We start from the raw sequence: 13,503 nt of genomic DNA on the forward strand, positions 1-13,503 counted from the left end.
AAACATCTCTTCCTGCTTAGTTTGCTCTGAGTAACAACTTCCCTAAGAAACCTTCAAATGGGCAGCTTCCCTGGAGTGTGAGGGGCAGGGATGCCCGTGGAAACTCCCATCGGGGCTGCGGAGAAGGGGCTTCTCCAGGTCTTAAAATAGATTTTGCAAAGCCTTTCACACACACATGTGCAATCTTTTCCAGCAGTCGCTCTGCCATGTGCTTTCTGCTCCAGGAAGGGCCCAATGGGGAAGGACTTAAGGTTATTAGTGCCTTAGGATGGACGGTAGAGGCCTGGGACAAGGGGGCAAGGAGGGTGGAGATACAGATATCCAAGACTTGGATTGGGATAAGACCAAGATGGAGGTAAGAATAGAGGGTTATGGTGCCAGGCACCAGAGGCTCAAGCCAGTAATCCTAAGAGGTTGAGATCTGAGGATCAAGCTTTGAAGACAGCTTGGAAAGGAAGGTCCATGAGACGCTTATCTCCAATGAATCACCACAAAGCCAAGAAGTAGAGCTGTGGCTCAAGTGATAGAATAAAAAAAAAAAAAAAAAGCTAAGGGATAGCACACAGTTCTTGAATTCGAGCCCCAGTTCCAGCACCCCCACCCCATCCTCAGAAAGACAACAGAAGTTTAACAGAGGTGTTAGACTCCAGGGGTCTGTCTCTGGGAGACCAAGCTGAGCAATCCAGCTTCAGACTCAAAAGCTTTTTGTGCCATCCACGTGACTGGGAGAGAGTCTTCCAAGGCCACAGCAGGGACTGAGTCACCGGGAGAGGCTGCAGCACTCTTCCTCAGCTGCACAGACAGCAAGCTGGGGTGGAGCAGACACCAGGAAGACCTTTTGCCTGGGAAGGAGATGAGTGATGTTGGGGCTTCTGGATCGCTTGTCTCCGTGGTATGTAAGGGCATGGCTGAAGGCCCGGGGCCTGGGGCCAGGGGAATTGCCCAGATGCCCTTCTAACTGCAGGTCCCTGTGAATCATCTAATCACTGAATGTCAGAACAGGAAGGGCCCTCGGGGTCAGCCTGCATGTACTCATTTGTCTTGAGGCATCCAGAGCCTGGGGAGAAGGTGCTTTTTGTAGAAGGACCTCAGACTGGCCCTCAGAGCCGCACTCTGTCCTTTACTGGCAAGTTGTTTCATGTCTGCAAGCCTCCCCCTTTGTTTATAGAATGAGACAACACAGATATTGTGTGGAGCTGTCCTAGGGATCAAATGAGAGTCTCTGCAAAAGTACCCAGCTTCATGCTTGGCACACGGGAGACATTCAGCAAAGTGGTGGTGCTGTTATTGTTCTTGCAGTCACACAGTAGAGCCAAAAGAGGAGCGAGCTTTTTGCCTCCACATCTGTGTGGCAAACCCTCTCTCATCCACACTCCTTCCCCCTCCCAAGTCTCAGGTGCACACTAGCGTCCCAGCTTGGAGCTCTGTTCTGGGTGGCATAGTCTGGCACTACAGGGCCATAGAGGGCATTCATTGGCCCTGGAATCTCTACTCTGGGAAATGAGCCCAGAACAAAGCCCCTCCTCCCCCACTACCCCCAGTTGGGATGGCTTAGTTGCCTACAGAGTTGAGCTTGTGTGGGGTTGGGAGGAATTCATCTCCTGCCTGCTGCCTTCCCAGAGCCTCCTTCCTCCTGGCTTATCTGGATTCTTCATTGACTACAGCCCTGCCCACCCTTCTTGGTTTCAAAGCCTCTCCTCAGCTTAGCCTGATGTTGTACCAGCCTCCTCTCTAGTGACCCTTGCCTCCTTGCCCCCTTCCAGTTCAACCCTCATGTTTTCTACAATGACTGGACTCCAAAAACTCAACCCTGATGTTCTAGAGGGCTCATCCCGACCCTGAAACCTTCCACGAGACTTGTGGGAAAAGTCTCTTTCACACTGGGTCTCAATTTCCTCTTTATAAAATGGAGTTTAGAAAAATGGTCTTCCTCAGCTTCCTTCGGTGTCCATTTTCTGTATAGTAGGGGCAATGAAGAGGTTAGTACCGGAGCTTTGGGGGTCCCACAACACAGGTGGATTTTGACCTGGCAACCCAAGGGACATCCTTAGGTAGACCTAGCCCCTAAGTTAGGAGCTTGTCTTTTCAGTACCACGGATAGCGGCCCTGCTCTCCTGAGCATTTTTGGGTTCTGGGTCTCAGGACCCAGGATCATTTTGGAAGACACTATAGGGAATGCTACTGCCCTTCCCTTGTATGTGATAGATGAGATGGTTCCTGGATCTGTCTCCAGGGGCCACAGAATTATTGCAAGTGACTTGGCCTGGTTCTCTAGACGGAAGCTAAACGAAATTATTCTCGAGATCAACAAAGGTTACGACTGGTCAGGTAGGAAGCCAGTAGAGGAATTATTTCTCTGAGTTTGCAAGACCTTTCCCCTCACCCTGAAGAATGAATTTTATCTCTGCTGAGTCACATCTCAAATAGATGAGGCATTGGGAAGGGATAAAAGAAGAAGCTGTTCAGCAGATTAAGGAGTCTGAGGGCCTGGCGTCTAATCCTAGTTCTTTGGGGCCTAGGACCTCATGATCCCCATGTGTGAAATGCTGAAAGGACTAGAGAAGTACCTAATATTTCAGGATTCCAAGTCCCCCACATAGGGGCTCACATTGGGTTGGGCAGTCTTGTCTAAGAAGGCAATTTCACTCCCAAATAGGTCAGAGCTTCCCCAAGCTCTAAAAGAGTGTGTGTTGAGGAGGTGAAGATGAGGGGGAGGAAGGAATGTCTTGCTGCCCCCACAACCATCTGTTTCCTAACTGAGGTAAAGGGGATTGTGGCAGGAGCCAGGGACAGCCATCATTTTCCCCAGCCCTCTCTGTGTGTGATGGGTCATAACACGCCATGTGTGGGTTTGCATGGCTGTGTAACTGAGCAGACAAGTTTAATTTGACTATACGCTTAACTGTTCCACAGAGAACATTGTGTACATGTGACGAAGGCCTGGTAGGACTATTTATGACTGTGGGACTTTGCATACTCATGCACATGATCTTGTATATGAGATGTTTCTTAATTCCTATATGTAAATGGTGGCACTTGTATTTGATAATGCCCCATCCATAAGTAGGTGTGAGATAACACCACCCTGTGTGCACATGAGACCGACTGATTGATGGCCCCATTGATTCATGGCTATGCTAGTTACTCCTATAGCCCCCAAGTTGAGCTGAGGTTACAGAAGATAATCTTCAATTATCACTTCCCCTTCCCTGCCTCTCACCCACTGTGATACTCAGTTTTCCCTCCACTCCAGTAGGGACTTTCTAGAAGATAAGTAGGATAAATCAAGAGGAATAAAGTCCTTCTTCTTCTAGACTGGGGTCTTGAACATCCATCTCTTCCCTAACCCACCACTGGAGGTGGGTGGGAGAGAGGATCACCAAGGTAACCAGTGTACAGGCTAAGCTGTCTGCCTCAGCCCAGGCTTCTCCTCACTCCTGTAAGGCAACTCCACTCTTCATTTCTTTGGGCCTCTACCCAGAGACAGCAGCAGATGGCTCAGTTCCTGTCTGAGCCCCACGTCCCCATCAAGTTTCTCCAGCAGGCAAGCTTCAGCAAGGGAAGCCCCTGCAAACCCCTAACTCATTCTCTGTCCCCCTACCCCTCCCGCTCAGGAGGAAGCACGTCTAGAGAGACCACGCTGCCATGCTAAGGGGGTTGCTATGGAAACCCAGGCAGACTGGTGCTGCTCAGAGAGGGAAAGTGCCCTGTGTTCCACACTAGGCTGAAGAGGGGGCAGGGGGCCCTGAACAGGGGCACAGAGACATTGAGAAGGGTGTGTGTGTGTGTGTGTGTGTGTGTGTGTGTGTGTGTGTGTGTGTGTGTGTGTGTGTGTGTGTGTGTGTGTGTGTGTGTGTGTGTGTGTGTGTGTGTGTGTGTGTGTGTGTGTGTGTGTGTGTGTGTGTGTGTGTGTGTGTGTGTGTGTGTGTGTGTGTGTGTGTGTGTGTGTGTGTGTTACTGTTTTACCTCTGGGGCTCTTCTGCAGACCTTTCTCCCAAAGGCTAAGTCAGTTCAGGTCAAGCTGGCAGTCCCTCTCCAGTCTCACCTCTGAGGGCCTCTGCAACTCACCACGCATGCCTCTCTGCACATTCAGAACCACCTCAAGAAGGGGACTTTGGCCAGGCGCCAGTGGCTCACGCCTGTAATCCCAGCTACTCAGGAGGCTGAGATCTGAGGATACCAGTTCAAAGCCAGCTCAGGCAGGAAAGACCGTGAGACTCCTCTCTCCAAATAAACCACTAGAAAACCAGAAGTGGCACTGTGGCTCAAGTGGTAGAGCACTCGCCTTGGGCTGAAGAGCTGGGGACAGTGCCCAGGCCCAGAGTTCAAGCCCCATGACCGACCAAAAAAAAAAAAGGGAGGGGATTTTGTTTGGGTGGCCAAGCTTTGTGGGGTTTTCTGGGGCCTGGGAAGGTATCAGAGGGGTGGGGTGGGTGATTTGAGTGTGGCAGGGTCCCTAAGGAGACTTGGCAAGAAGAATGAAAATCTAGCAATCCTAGATAAGATAGATCTTCCAAAAGAGAATGGGAGGAACAAGTTTGGAGTAAAGGCCGAAAGTCTTTAGGGAAGCCTGTAGGAGGAGGGCAGGACCCTCCCCGACTCCCAACTTCATTCTGTTTTTGTTTTCCTCTTATGCCTGTCCGAGGGCTTGAACTAATGGCCTGGGTGCTGTCTCTGAGATTTTGTGTTCAGGGCTAGCACTCTACCACTTGAGCCACAGCACCACTTTTGGCTGTGTGTGTGTGGGGGGGGGCTGTGTGTGTGTGTGTGTGTGTGTGTGTGTGTGTGTGTGTGTGTGTGTGTGTGTGTGTGTGTGTGTGTGTGTGTGTGTGTGTGTGTGTGTGTGTGTGTGTGTGTGTGTGTGTGTGTGTGTGTGTGTGTGTGTGTGTTTGTGGTTAATTGGAGATAAGAGTCTCATGGGCTTTCCTGCCCAGGCTGGCTTCAAACTTTCATCTTCAGATCTCATCCTCCTGGGTAGCTGGGATTACAGGTGTGAGCCACCAGCCCGACTCCCCAATTCATTCTACAACTTCATTCTACATCTATGGCTGGCATTCTTTCTAGTCTGCTTTGTCTGTGTGGCAAGGTGGGATGGCGCACTGCAGACCAGCTGGGAGGGGGCCTCAGCAATGCCCCGCCTACAGTGAGAGCCCTGCCCCCCTTGCCTACCACCTGCACCTTCCCAGAGGGTGACTTTGGCAACACTCTCCAAGAAACTACAATCCGTGGTCTGACCTTGTTCCCTCTCTCTTCTTGGGATATGGGGGGGTCTCAGAAGGGGCCACCAAGAAGCTGCGCAGCACCATCCGGCGGAGCACGGAGACTGGCATCGCGGTGGAGATGCGGAGCAGGGTCACGCGCCAGGGCAGCAGGGAGTCCACAGACGGGAGCACCAACAGCAACAGCTCCGACGGCACGTGCGTGCGCACCCCCGGGGGGGCCGGTCCTGCCTGTGGAGCTTTTAGCCCACCAGTCTGGGCTCCTCTATGCCTCTGCCTCCCTTGTCCCCGCCTCTCGATGCCTGGTGTCTAGGTTCTAGGTCTGATTATTGCTCCCTGACCCCTGCTCCTCATGCTGTCCTGCTCCAGGGGAGAAGGGTGTAAAGGAAAAATCTTACTAAGTCTCAAACAACTGTCCTGGCTGAGATGAGTGGAGGAGACTGGACTAGATCGCTGTGTTTTACAGACCATTGGTGGTGACTTAGATACAGAAGTAAGATCTCTGTATTAAGTTAAAACTAGCCTTAGAAAAAGAAATCGGAAGGTCAGGTAAGCCCTGTGTGGTAAGAAGGCATTACTTGATGAACTTGCATCTCAGTTTTTTTATGTATAGATACACATAGGCCTGCGGTGAGCTGTGATGTTAAAGTCTTATCTTACAAGAGAGTCACTAGGTTAGATATTCTCCTAAATCAATAATCTCTCTAATCAATGCAGATCGTTTTATGGCTAAGATTCTCTGCTTCTGTTTTAGTAAGACCCTCTAATCTCCACTCTGATGATTCTGTGGCTTCATCATTTAATATTCAGTGATTATGTCTCTCACTAATGAGATGACTCTTGGTACCGCTAAGAGTCCTAGATTGGTTCCTGGACCCCCCATTCCCCACAAAAATCCATGCATTTGAAGTTCCTCATATTAAATGGTATAGTATTTATATCTGTATTAACCTGCACACATCCTCCTGAATATATCAGATCATCCCTAGGCTATTTTTAACATCAAATACAATCGTAAATGCAATATAAATAGACTAAAAATTTTTGTTGTTGTTGTTGAGACAGGGTCTTGTTATATAACCCAGGCTAGCCTTAAACTCTCCATCCTCCTACCCCAGATTCCCAGGTTCTGGGATTACAGGTTTGTGTTATCCTGACCATTGTAGACTACATTATTTAGGGTTGTAAACAGAAAAATGTCTGTGTATGTTTAGTACAGACACAACTTTTTTTCTGTCACATTTTCTGTAGTTAGTTGAATCCATACATTGGGATCAAAAGGATAGCAAGGGTTAACTGTACCTTCTTCCCTGAATGCAAAGAGGCATTACATCTTGGCCAGTGCAGAGCATCATTGGGCATCTCTGAGCAATGATTCCTACACTGGAAGAGATAGTTTAGCACTTGTGATTGCCCTGATGGATGTAGATACCATCATTATCTCTACAAGTAAGGAAACGGAGGCACTTTACCCTGAGTCACAGCTAGAAAGTGGTGGTGGAGGCAACATTGGCACCCCAGTCATTTGACACTCTTACCTCAATTCACCTAAATCTCTACACCTCCTTAGTAAGCTCTGAACTTCGGTGACCTTGAGAGTCTACATTTCTTCATTTAACCTTCTCAAATCCCAGTAGCCTACGAATGTGATACTAGACTACTGCTGGTCATAGTCCATAGACATGAGTCACCTCTTGGGAATAGGGGTAGTGGTTGAGCTACCCCTTACAGGCTCTCTCTGATAAACATACATTGGCCAGTGGAGCTGTAGGCCCAAACTCTCCAACAAAGGAGTCTTCCCTGGCTAGCCTTTTAACTCTCTAGCCAGGTGATATTTGTACTTTGTTAGGCCCGTTGTGGGCCCAGAGCAAGCTTGAGCCAATCCCCTCTCACCTGTCCTTTCCCTGATGGCCACACCCAGAACATTCAGGCTTAAGAATGTGGAAAGGCAGCCTTTCCCCTGGGTAACAACATAATAACTCTCATTTATTGTGTCCCATTAGTCTGGAACCTTTTCTGCATCATCTGCCCCAACCCACACCATAACTCTGGATGTTCTGGTTTGCAAGCAAAACAAGTGTCTTACCTCTCAGAGCCTTTGTTTTCTTATCTGTGAATCTAGATAATGGTTCCCACCGCATGATATAATGCACGTGGAACATTTGGTCCACTGCCAGCTCTTGGCCAGCTTTCAAACACTGTTCATTTTTTTAAAATACTATTTCTACCCTGCCTTCCCTAGCCACGAACTGTCCACCATCACTTGCCATTCATCTCAGCCCTGTAACTGTGTTATTTTAGTCTCAGTTGCTGTTTTGGGCACCACCTCATCCTCTTGTCTTGGATCTTAAATGTATAGGCAAATCAAACCTCAGTTCTTGGAACTAGCCCCAGGCATTAAAATGTCTGGCCTGTGTCTCTGGCTCTTGGCCTTAGCATCAGTGAGGACACCGGTGTCCAGCAAGCCTTGCCTTTGAGGGATACTTCAGAAAGCCCTACACTTCAGAATTAAATACCATCAGAGCGAGAGTTTTCATATTAGCCTCTTTAGTGACATCCAAGTATTTTTCTTCATTTGGGCAGAAATGTAGGGTCGTCGAACAACATGCAGTATTGAGTGATACACTCATACTGTATGGAGGAGAAACTGAGGCACAGAAGGAATGACAGAACCACTAGCCCTACTCTCTATGCCAAGGCTACCCAACACCTTTGTACCTCTCTGCCCCCTCCTGCAGGTTCATCTTCCCTACTACCCGGCTTGGAGCTGAAAGCCAGTTCAGTGATTTCCTGGATGGGCTGGGACCAGCCCAAATTGTGGGGCGACAGACACTGGCCACACCCCCCATGGGTGAGTGGAGTAATGGTAGCTGCGGGCAGGAAGGGTGAGCTCAATGGGACCCTGCAGTATGGTGCCAGCAGAAGCCTTCCCCTGGGCCTTTGAACCAAGGTCGAGGAGTTAGCAGAGCATTCACAGGTCCTCTTTTGAGTAGAAAAGACAGATTTGTGCTGACCTCCCCTCCTCCACCCAGCAGCTTTTACCATGTCACTTCACTGCCTGCCCCCTCTCCACCTGCTGTATAAAGAAAAATAGTCACTGCATTGGCTGGGGTGAATTCATAAATTCTGTGTGACCTTTGCACCCTTGGACAAGTAAGTGACTTTCCTCATCTGTAAAATGGAAACAATAAGACCTTCTTGAGTTGTGCAGTAATACCTAATTTATTGTGCTTCTTGTAGTTGCTTCACATGAACTATTTTAATGTATCCCTTAAGAGCTGTGGGTGATGAGACCTATTATTCCGAACAATGATGGATACCTGGAAGCTTTTTCATAATTCTCTCTCCTTATTCCTTCCAGCTTGGAAGAACTTCCCCAAAGCCTACCCTTAGTCCACTTGGCTGCAACATAGCTCATTCCAAGAGTTCTCAAGGTCCCTCCCCTCTGCCTTTAGGTTTTAGCTGTGTTGGCCTTAAATGGTCCTTTCTAAGAGCCTTTCAGAAGTGCTTCCTCACTGCCTGTACATCACTCTGGCCTGAGCACTGTTTGATCCACATGTTCATATGCAGCCCCTATCCAGTGCTTTGGCCCTCACAGCCAAAGAAGTCAACTGTAGAGCTTGGGTTTCCATTCTTAGTCAAGGCTCCTACTACAGCACAATTTTGTCTTCCTTGGAGGAATACACACAGGAACCTGTTCTGGAAGAGGGGTCCGTGGGGGATCCTTGGAGGGTGAGATCAGCTTTCTTCTGGCTCTAGGTTTTGCCTAATTCCTAGCTTTTGCTTTCAGGCTCTTAAGGGCCTGGGGAGTCTTTCTCCCTCCCCAGTTTAGTCATGAAATGGAAAGCCTTGAGAAGAGTGACCCACTTCTACACAGCTAGTGCGCCATCACACTCTAGAATATTTGTGTGTGGTGCCCCCTTGTGTCCTAAATGTGGAAAGATGGGTTTGCATATGTTCTCCTGGATTGGGAATGTTGTAGTGAGATGCAGAGATTAAGTCCCAAGACCCTCCCTTCCATGAAAAGGTTACATATCCGTGGAGGGAGGAGGCTGAATTTCGGGGTGCCTCCTGAACATGTAAATCACTGTTCACCCCTATTCTTCCTAGAACGCAAAGTACATGATGGCTAAGAGAATCTAAAATGGAGACTGATGCCAAAGTCTGGCCCACCTAATTTTTCAAAATCGAGTTTCCCTACTCCTTGTTCCAAGAGACTACTGCCTAATTCTAAATTCTGCGAATCATGATGAACAAAGCTAGGAGTTTCTAGAAATCAACAACATGACTCCACACACGGGATCTGCCCCAACTAGATGACCTGTATTGAGAGTCCAGTGAGTGGTCGGCAATCTGCACCCAAGGACTGCCAGCTTCCCTTCCCTCCATTGGCAAGGGTTTCAGTCAACCCAGTTCCCAGGTGGTGACTTGTATCTTGAGCGTGCTTGTAGCTCAGCATCTCTTCGCAATGAAATCTTTCAGTATTTGACATATATTAAGGGGAGTGACTAAAGGCTTCTGTGTAGAGGCAGATGAAGAGCCAGAGCCCACAGCGTCCCTGACTTGAGAGGCTCTATGAGCCTGGCAGCCATCTGTGTCAGCCTAGGTGTGTCCCCTGAAGTCCTGCCCCCTCCTTACTCCAAGAGACCTGTCACAGCATGTCTTAGGCACACCTTAGTCATGCTTGCTCCATCCTGGTCCCCTCCCAGGGACCCTGCAATATCCTCTGTAGACTGGCATTCTCTCCAGTAGCTGGCTCTGCCCAACCTCTGGCTCTTTTCTTTTGCAGGAGACGTACACATTGCCATCATGGACCGGAGTGGCCAGCTGGAGGTCGAAGTAATTGAAGCTCGGGGCCTGACCCCCAAACCAGGCTCCAAATCCCTCCCAGGTGAGGCTAGGAGCTGAGAGAAGGATTTGGAAAATAGTCCTGACAGGGAAGGGTGTACATCTGACCTCCCCATCTAGCATGTCCCTAATCCTTAGCTCCATACTGGACTAAGTCAATAGTGTGTGTGTGAGGAGGTGGGTTGGGGGGAAAGGAGGGAACTCCAAGTCTCATCCTCTTGATTGGCTTTTTTTCTCAAGGCTGGTGCTCTACCACTTGAGCCATGCCTCCACTTTTGGAATTTTGCTGGTTATTTGGAGATGAGTCTCTTGGGTTTGTCTGCCCAGGCTGGCTTCAATTCTCAGACCTTAATTTTCAGATCTTAGCCCCCTGAGTAACTAAGGATATCAGTGTGAGCCTAAATCAGTATTCTCTTTTTTTTTGGGGGGGGGTCCAGTCATGGGGCCTGAACTCTGGGCCTGGGCACTATCCCTCAGCTCTTCAGCTTAAGGCTAGCGCTCTACCACTTGAGCCCCAGCACCACTTCCGGCTTTTTTCTTTTTGCTTCTGTGGTGCTGAGGAATTGAACCCAGGGCCTCATGCATGCAAGGCAAGCGCTCTACCACTGAGCCACCTTCCCAGCCCTAAATCAGTATTCTTGATAATCCTTGGCACCTTGGCTGGAAGGCCAGTGAACAATATGAGGGCAGAAAGAGGAAGAGGAGACAGCCTCTCCCACCCGCTATATACTGGCCTGCTCATTCTACTCATGCTGTTCACCATGCTCAGCCTGTGATTCTGGAGACTGGGGACAAGGCAGGCCTTAGCTGTCTCTCCTAGACTCTCCCTGTCATATTCTCCCTCACTTCTCAGCCACCTATATCAAGGCTTACTTGCTTGAGAATGGGACCTGCCTGGCCAAGAAAAAGACCAAGGTGGCCAAGAAGACCTGTGATCCTCTGTACCAGCAGGCTCTGCTCTTTGAAGAGGGGCCACAGGGCAAGGTGCTGCAGGTGAGTGCCAAAGGCAAGTGGTCCAGAAAGCATTAGTTTAAGGTCACTAAAGGTCATTAAAGACCAGAAAGCTTCACTTTAAAAGTTTTTGTTGTTTTTTTTTTTTAAGTCTCTATGTTGCTGGGCACCAGTGGCTCATGCCTGTAATCCTAGCTACTCAGGAGACTTAGATCTGAGGAGTCAAAGTCATCCCCGGCAGGAATGTCCGTGAGACTCTTACCTCGAATTAACCACCAGCAAACCAGAAGTGGTGCTGTGGCTCAAGCGGTAGAACACTCACTTTGAGTTGAATAGCTCAGAGACAGTGCCCAGGCCCAGAGTTCAAGCCCCATGACTGACAAAAAAAAAAAAAGTTTTTATGCTTCATTCTATGCCAAGCACTATAACAGGTACATTAATTTTTATTACCATTTATTTTTTACTACCCAGTGAAGTTATTCTTGCCCCCCATTGATTTTTAAAATTTTGGGGAGATGGCACTGGGCCTTGTACTCTTGCTTAGCTTTTTCAATTAAGGCTGGTATTCTACCACTTGAGCCACATTTCCACTTTGGGCTTTTTGCTAGTTAGTTGGAGGTAAGAGTCTTATAGAATTTTCTGCCTAAGCTGGCTTCAAATTGCAATCCTCAAATCTCAGCCTCCTGAGTAGCTAGAATTATAGGTGTAAGCCACCAGTGCCTGGCACCCCTAGTTGATTCATATGAAAGCCAAGGTTCTTCTTTTTTTATTTTTTTTGATATTATGAACAACTATTATTTTTTGTTTCCGGTTGTAGGGCTTGAACTCTGGGCTTGGACGCTGTCCCTCAGCTCTTTAGCTCAAGGCTAGTGCTCTAACACTTGAGCCACAGCACCACTATAAAGCCAAGGTTCTTCTAAGAGTTAATGAGATTGCTCTGCAAGTTGCACAGCTTGTAGGGAGAAGGAGGGTTGTTTGTCCACTTCTTTCTTCTCCTACCTGATGCTAGCATTCATTACACCTCAGCTAGGAGCCTAGTTTTGTGTTAAGTGCTCTCCAGAATGACCTCATATCATCCTGGAGATGATCCTGTGAAAAATATGTGATTCTCCCCATTTTTCAAGCCAGGAAATGGGGTCTCAGAAAGTGAAGTGATTTGTTGGGGTTTCAGCCAATGAATAGTTCAGCCAAGTGGAGCTCAAGCCCAGGTGACTCATCCCAGCTACTTGACAGTGACAAATTCATTAGCACACATGTGGTTGGTCCTTCACAGCATTCCCCCAAGGGAAGCTCACTGTGCCCCTTCCATGGAACCTGAGCTCATGTGGGCCTACAGCTCAGAGTCAATGGCCCTGTGTTGGGTGAAGGGAACAATGGATCTAGAAGGCCTAATAGTACCAGACACACTAAGTATTAACAATGATGGTGGTGATTGCTGGTAGCCTTGCCTGAGGCCATGTAGGTGACAGAGAAATGGCCAGAGCTGCATCTGTCTGACTTCTCATTTGGGTTGTGTGTTAGCTTTCCAAATTATAACCAAATTGTAACCAAATGCCTGATATACACAGCTTAAAAAGAAAAAAGTTTTGGCTGGGAAGGTGGCTTAGTGGTAGAGTGCTTGCCTCAGCACTACATAAGCAGAAAAAGCCGGAAGTGGCACTGTGGCTTAAGTGGTAGATTGCTAGCCTTGAGCTGAAGAGCTGAGGGACAGTGCCCAGGCCGGGAGTTTAGGCCCACAACGACAAAAGAACTGCAGAACTCCAAAGGGTTCTAAGCCTAGACCCTATATTAGATGTACTAAAAAACATAAGCTTGAAATTCACCTAGCTCAGGCTAGGAATGTGGTTTAGTGGTAGAGTGCTTGTCTCGCATGCACCAGGCCCTGGGATTGATCCCTTAATACCACATAAGCAGAGAATGCCAGAAGTGGTGCTGTGGCTCAAGTGGTAGAGTGCTAGCTTTGAGCAAAAAGAAGCTCAGGGACAGTGCCCAGGAGTTCAAGCTCCAGGACTGGAAAGAAAGAAAGAAAGAAAGAAAGAAAGAAAGAAAGAGAGAGAGAGAGAGAGAGAGAGAGAGAGAGAGAGAGAGAGAGAGAGAGAGAGAGAGAGAGAGAGAGAGAGAGAGAGAGAGGGAAGGAGGGAGGGAGGGAGGGAGGGAGAGAGGGAGGGAGGAAGGCAGGCAGGAAGGCAGGAAGGCAGGCAGGCACTTAGCTAATCTAGTTGCCTCTACTAGAGTCGCAGGTGGAAACACTGAGGTCCAGTGAGGGAACTTAGGTAAGACCCACAGTGAAGAAGCAAAGGGCAGCTACAACCCAGGCCCTGGACCCCCAGTCTGCTCCTTCATGAGAAAAGTGGTCAACTTGGATGCTGGGAGGTCTTAGAGCCAGACATGCCCAGACACACCAGGCTGCCACAATTCACTGAGTGCCTTTGGTTTAATGAGCTGTTCAGAGCTGCAGTTTCCCCTGAATAGAAATAATACACAG

The 13,503-nt window shown here is 48.6% G+C and overlaps 1 protein-coding gene across 1 annotated transcript in view; it reads left to right on the forward strand.

The window, feature by feature from the left end:
• LOC138837841 (regulating synaptic membrane exocytosis protein 3) overlaps positions 1-13,503 on the forward strand; it is a 42,257-nt gene that overhangs the window by 22,741 nt on the left and 6,013 nt on the right. Inside the window, exons 3-6 of the mRNA XM_070036842.1 lie at positions 5,276-5,417; positions 7,958-8,070; positions 10,009-10,110; positions 10,921-11,060. Coding sequence (XP_069892943.1) covers positions 5,276-5,417; positions 7,958-8,070; positions 10,009-10,110; positions 10,921-11,060 — 497 coding nt within the window. The remainder of the gene's footprint in view (positions 1-5,275; positions 5,418-7,957; positions 8,071-10,008; positions 10,111-10,920; positions 11,061-13,503) is intronic.

Source organism: Dipodomys merriami, unplaced genomic scaffold, assembly GCF_024711535.1.
Source record: "Dipodomys merriami isolate MVZ:Mamm:240054 unplaced genomic scaffold, mDipMer1.0.p SCAF_277, whole genome shotgun sequence".
Classification (NCBI taxonomy): domain Eukaryota; kingdom Metazoa; phylum Chordata; class Mammalia; order Rodentia; family Heteromyidae; genus Dipodomys; species Dipodomys merriami.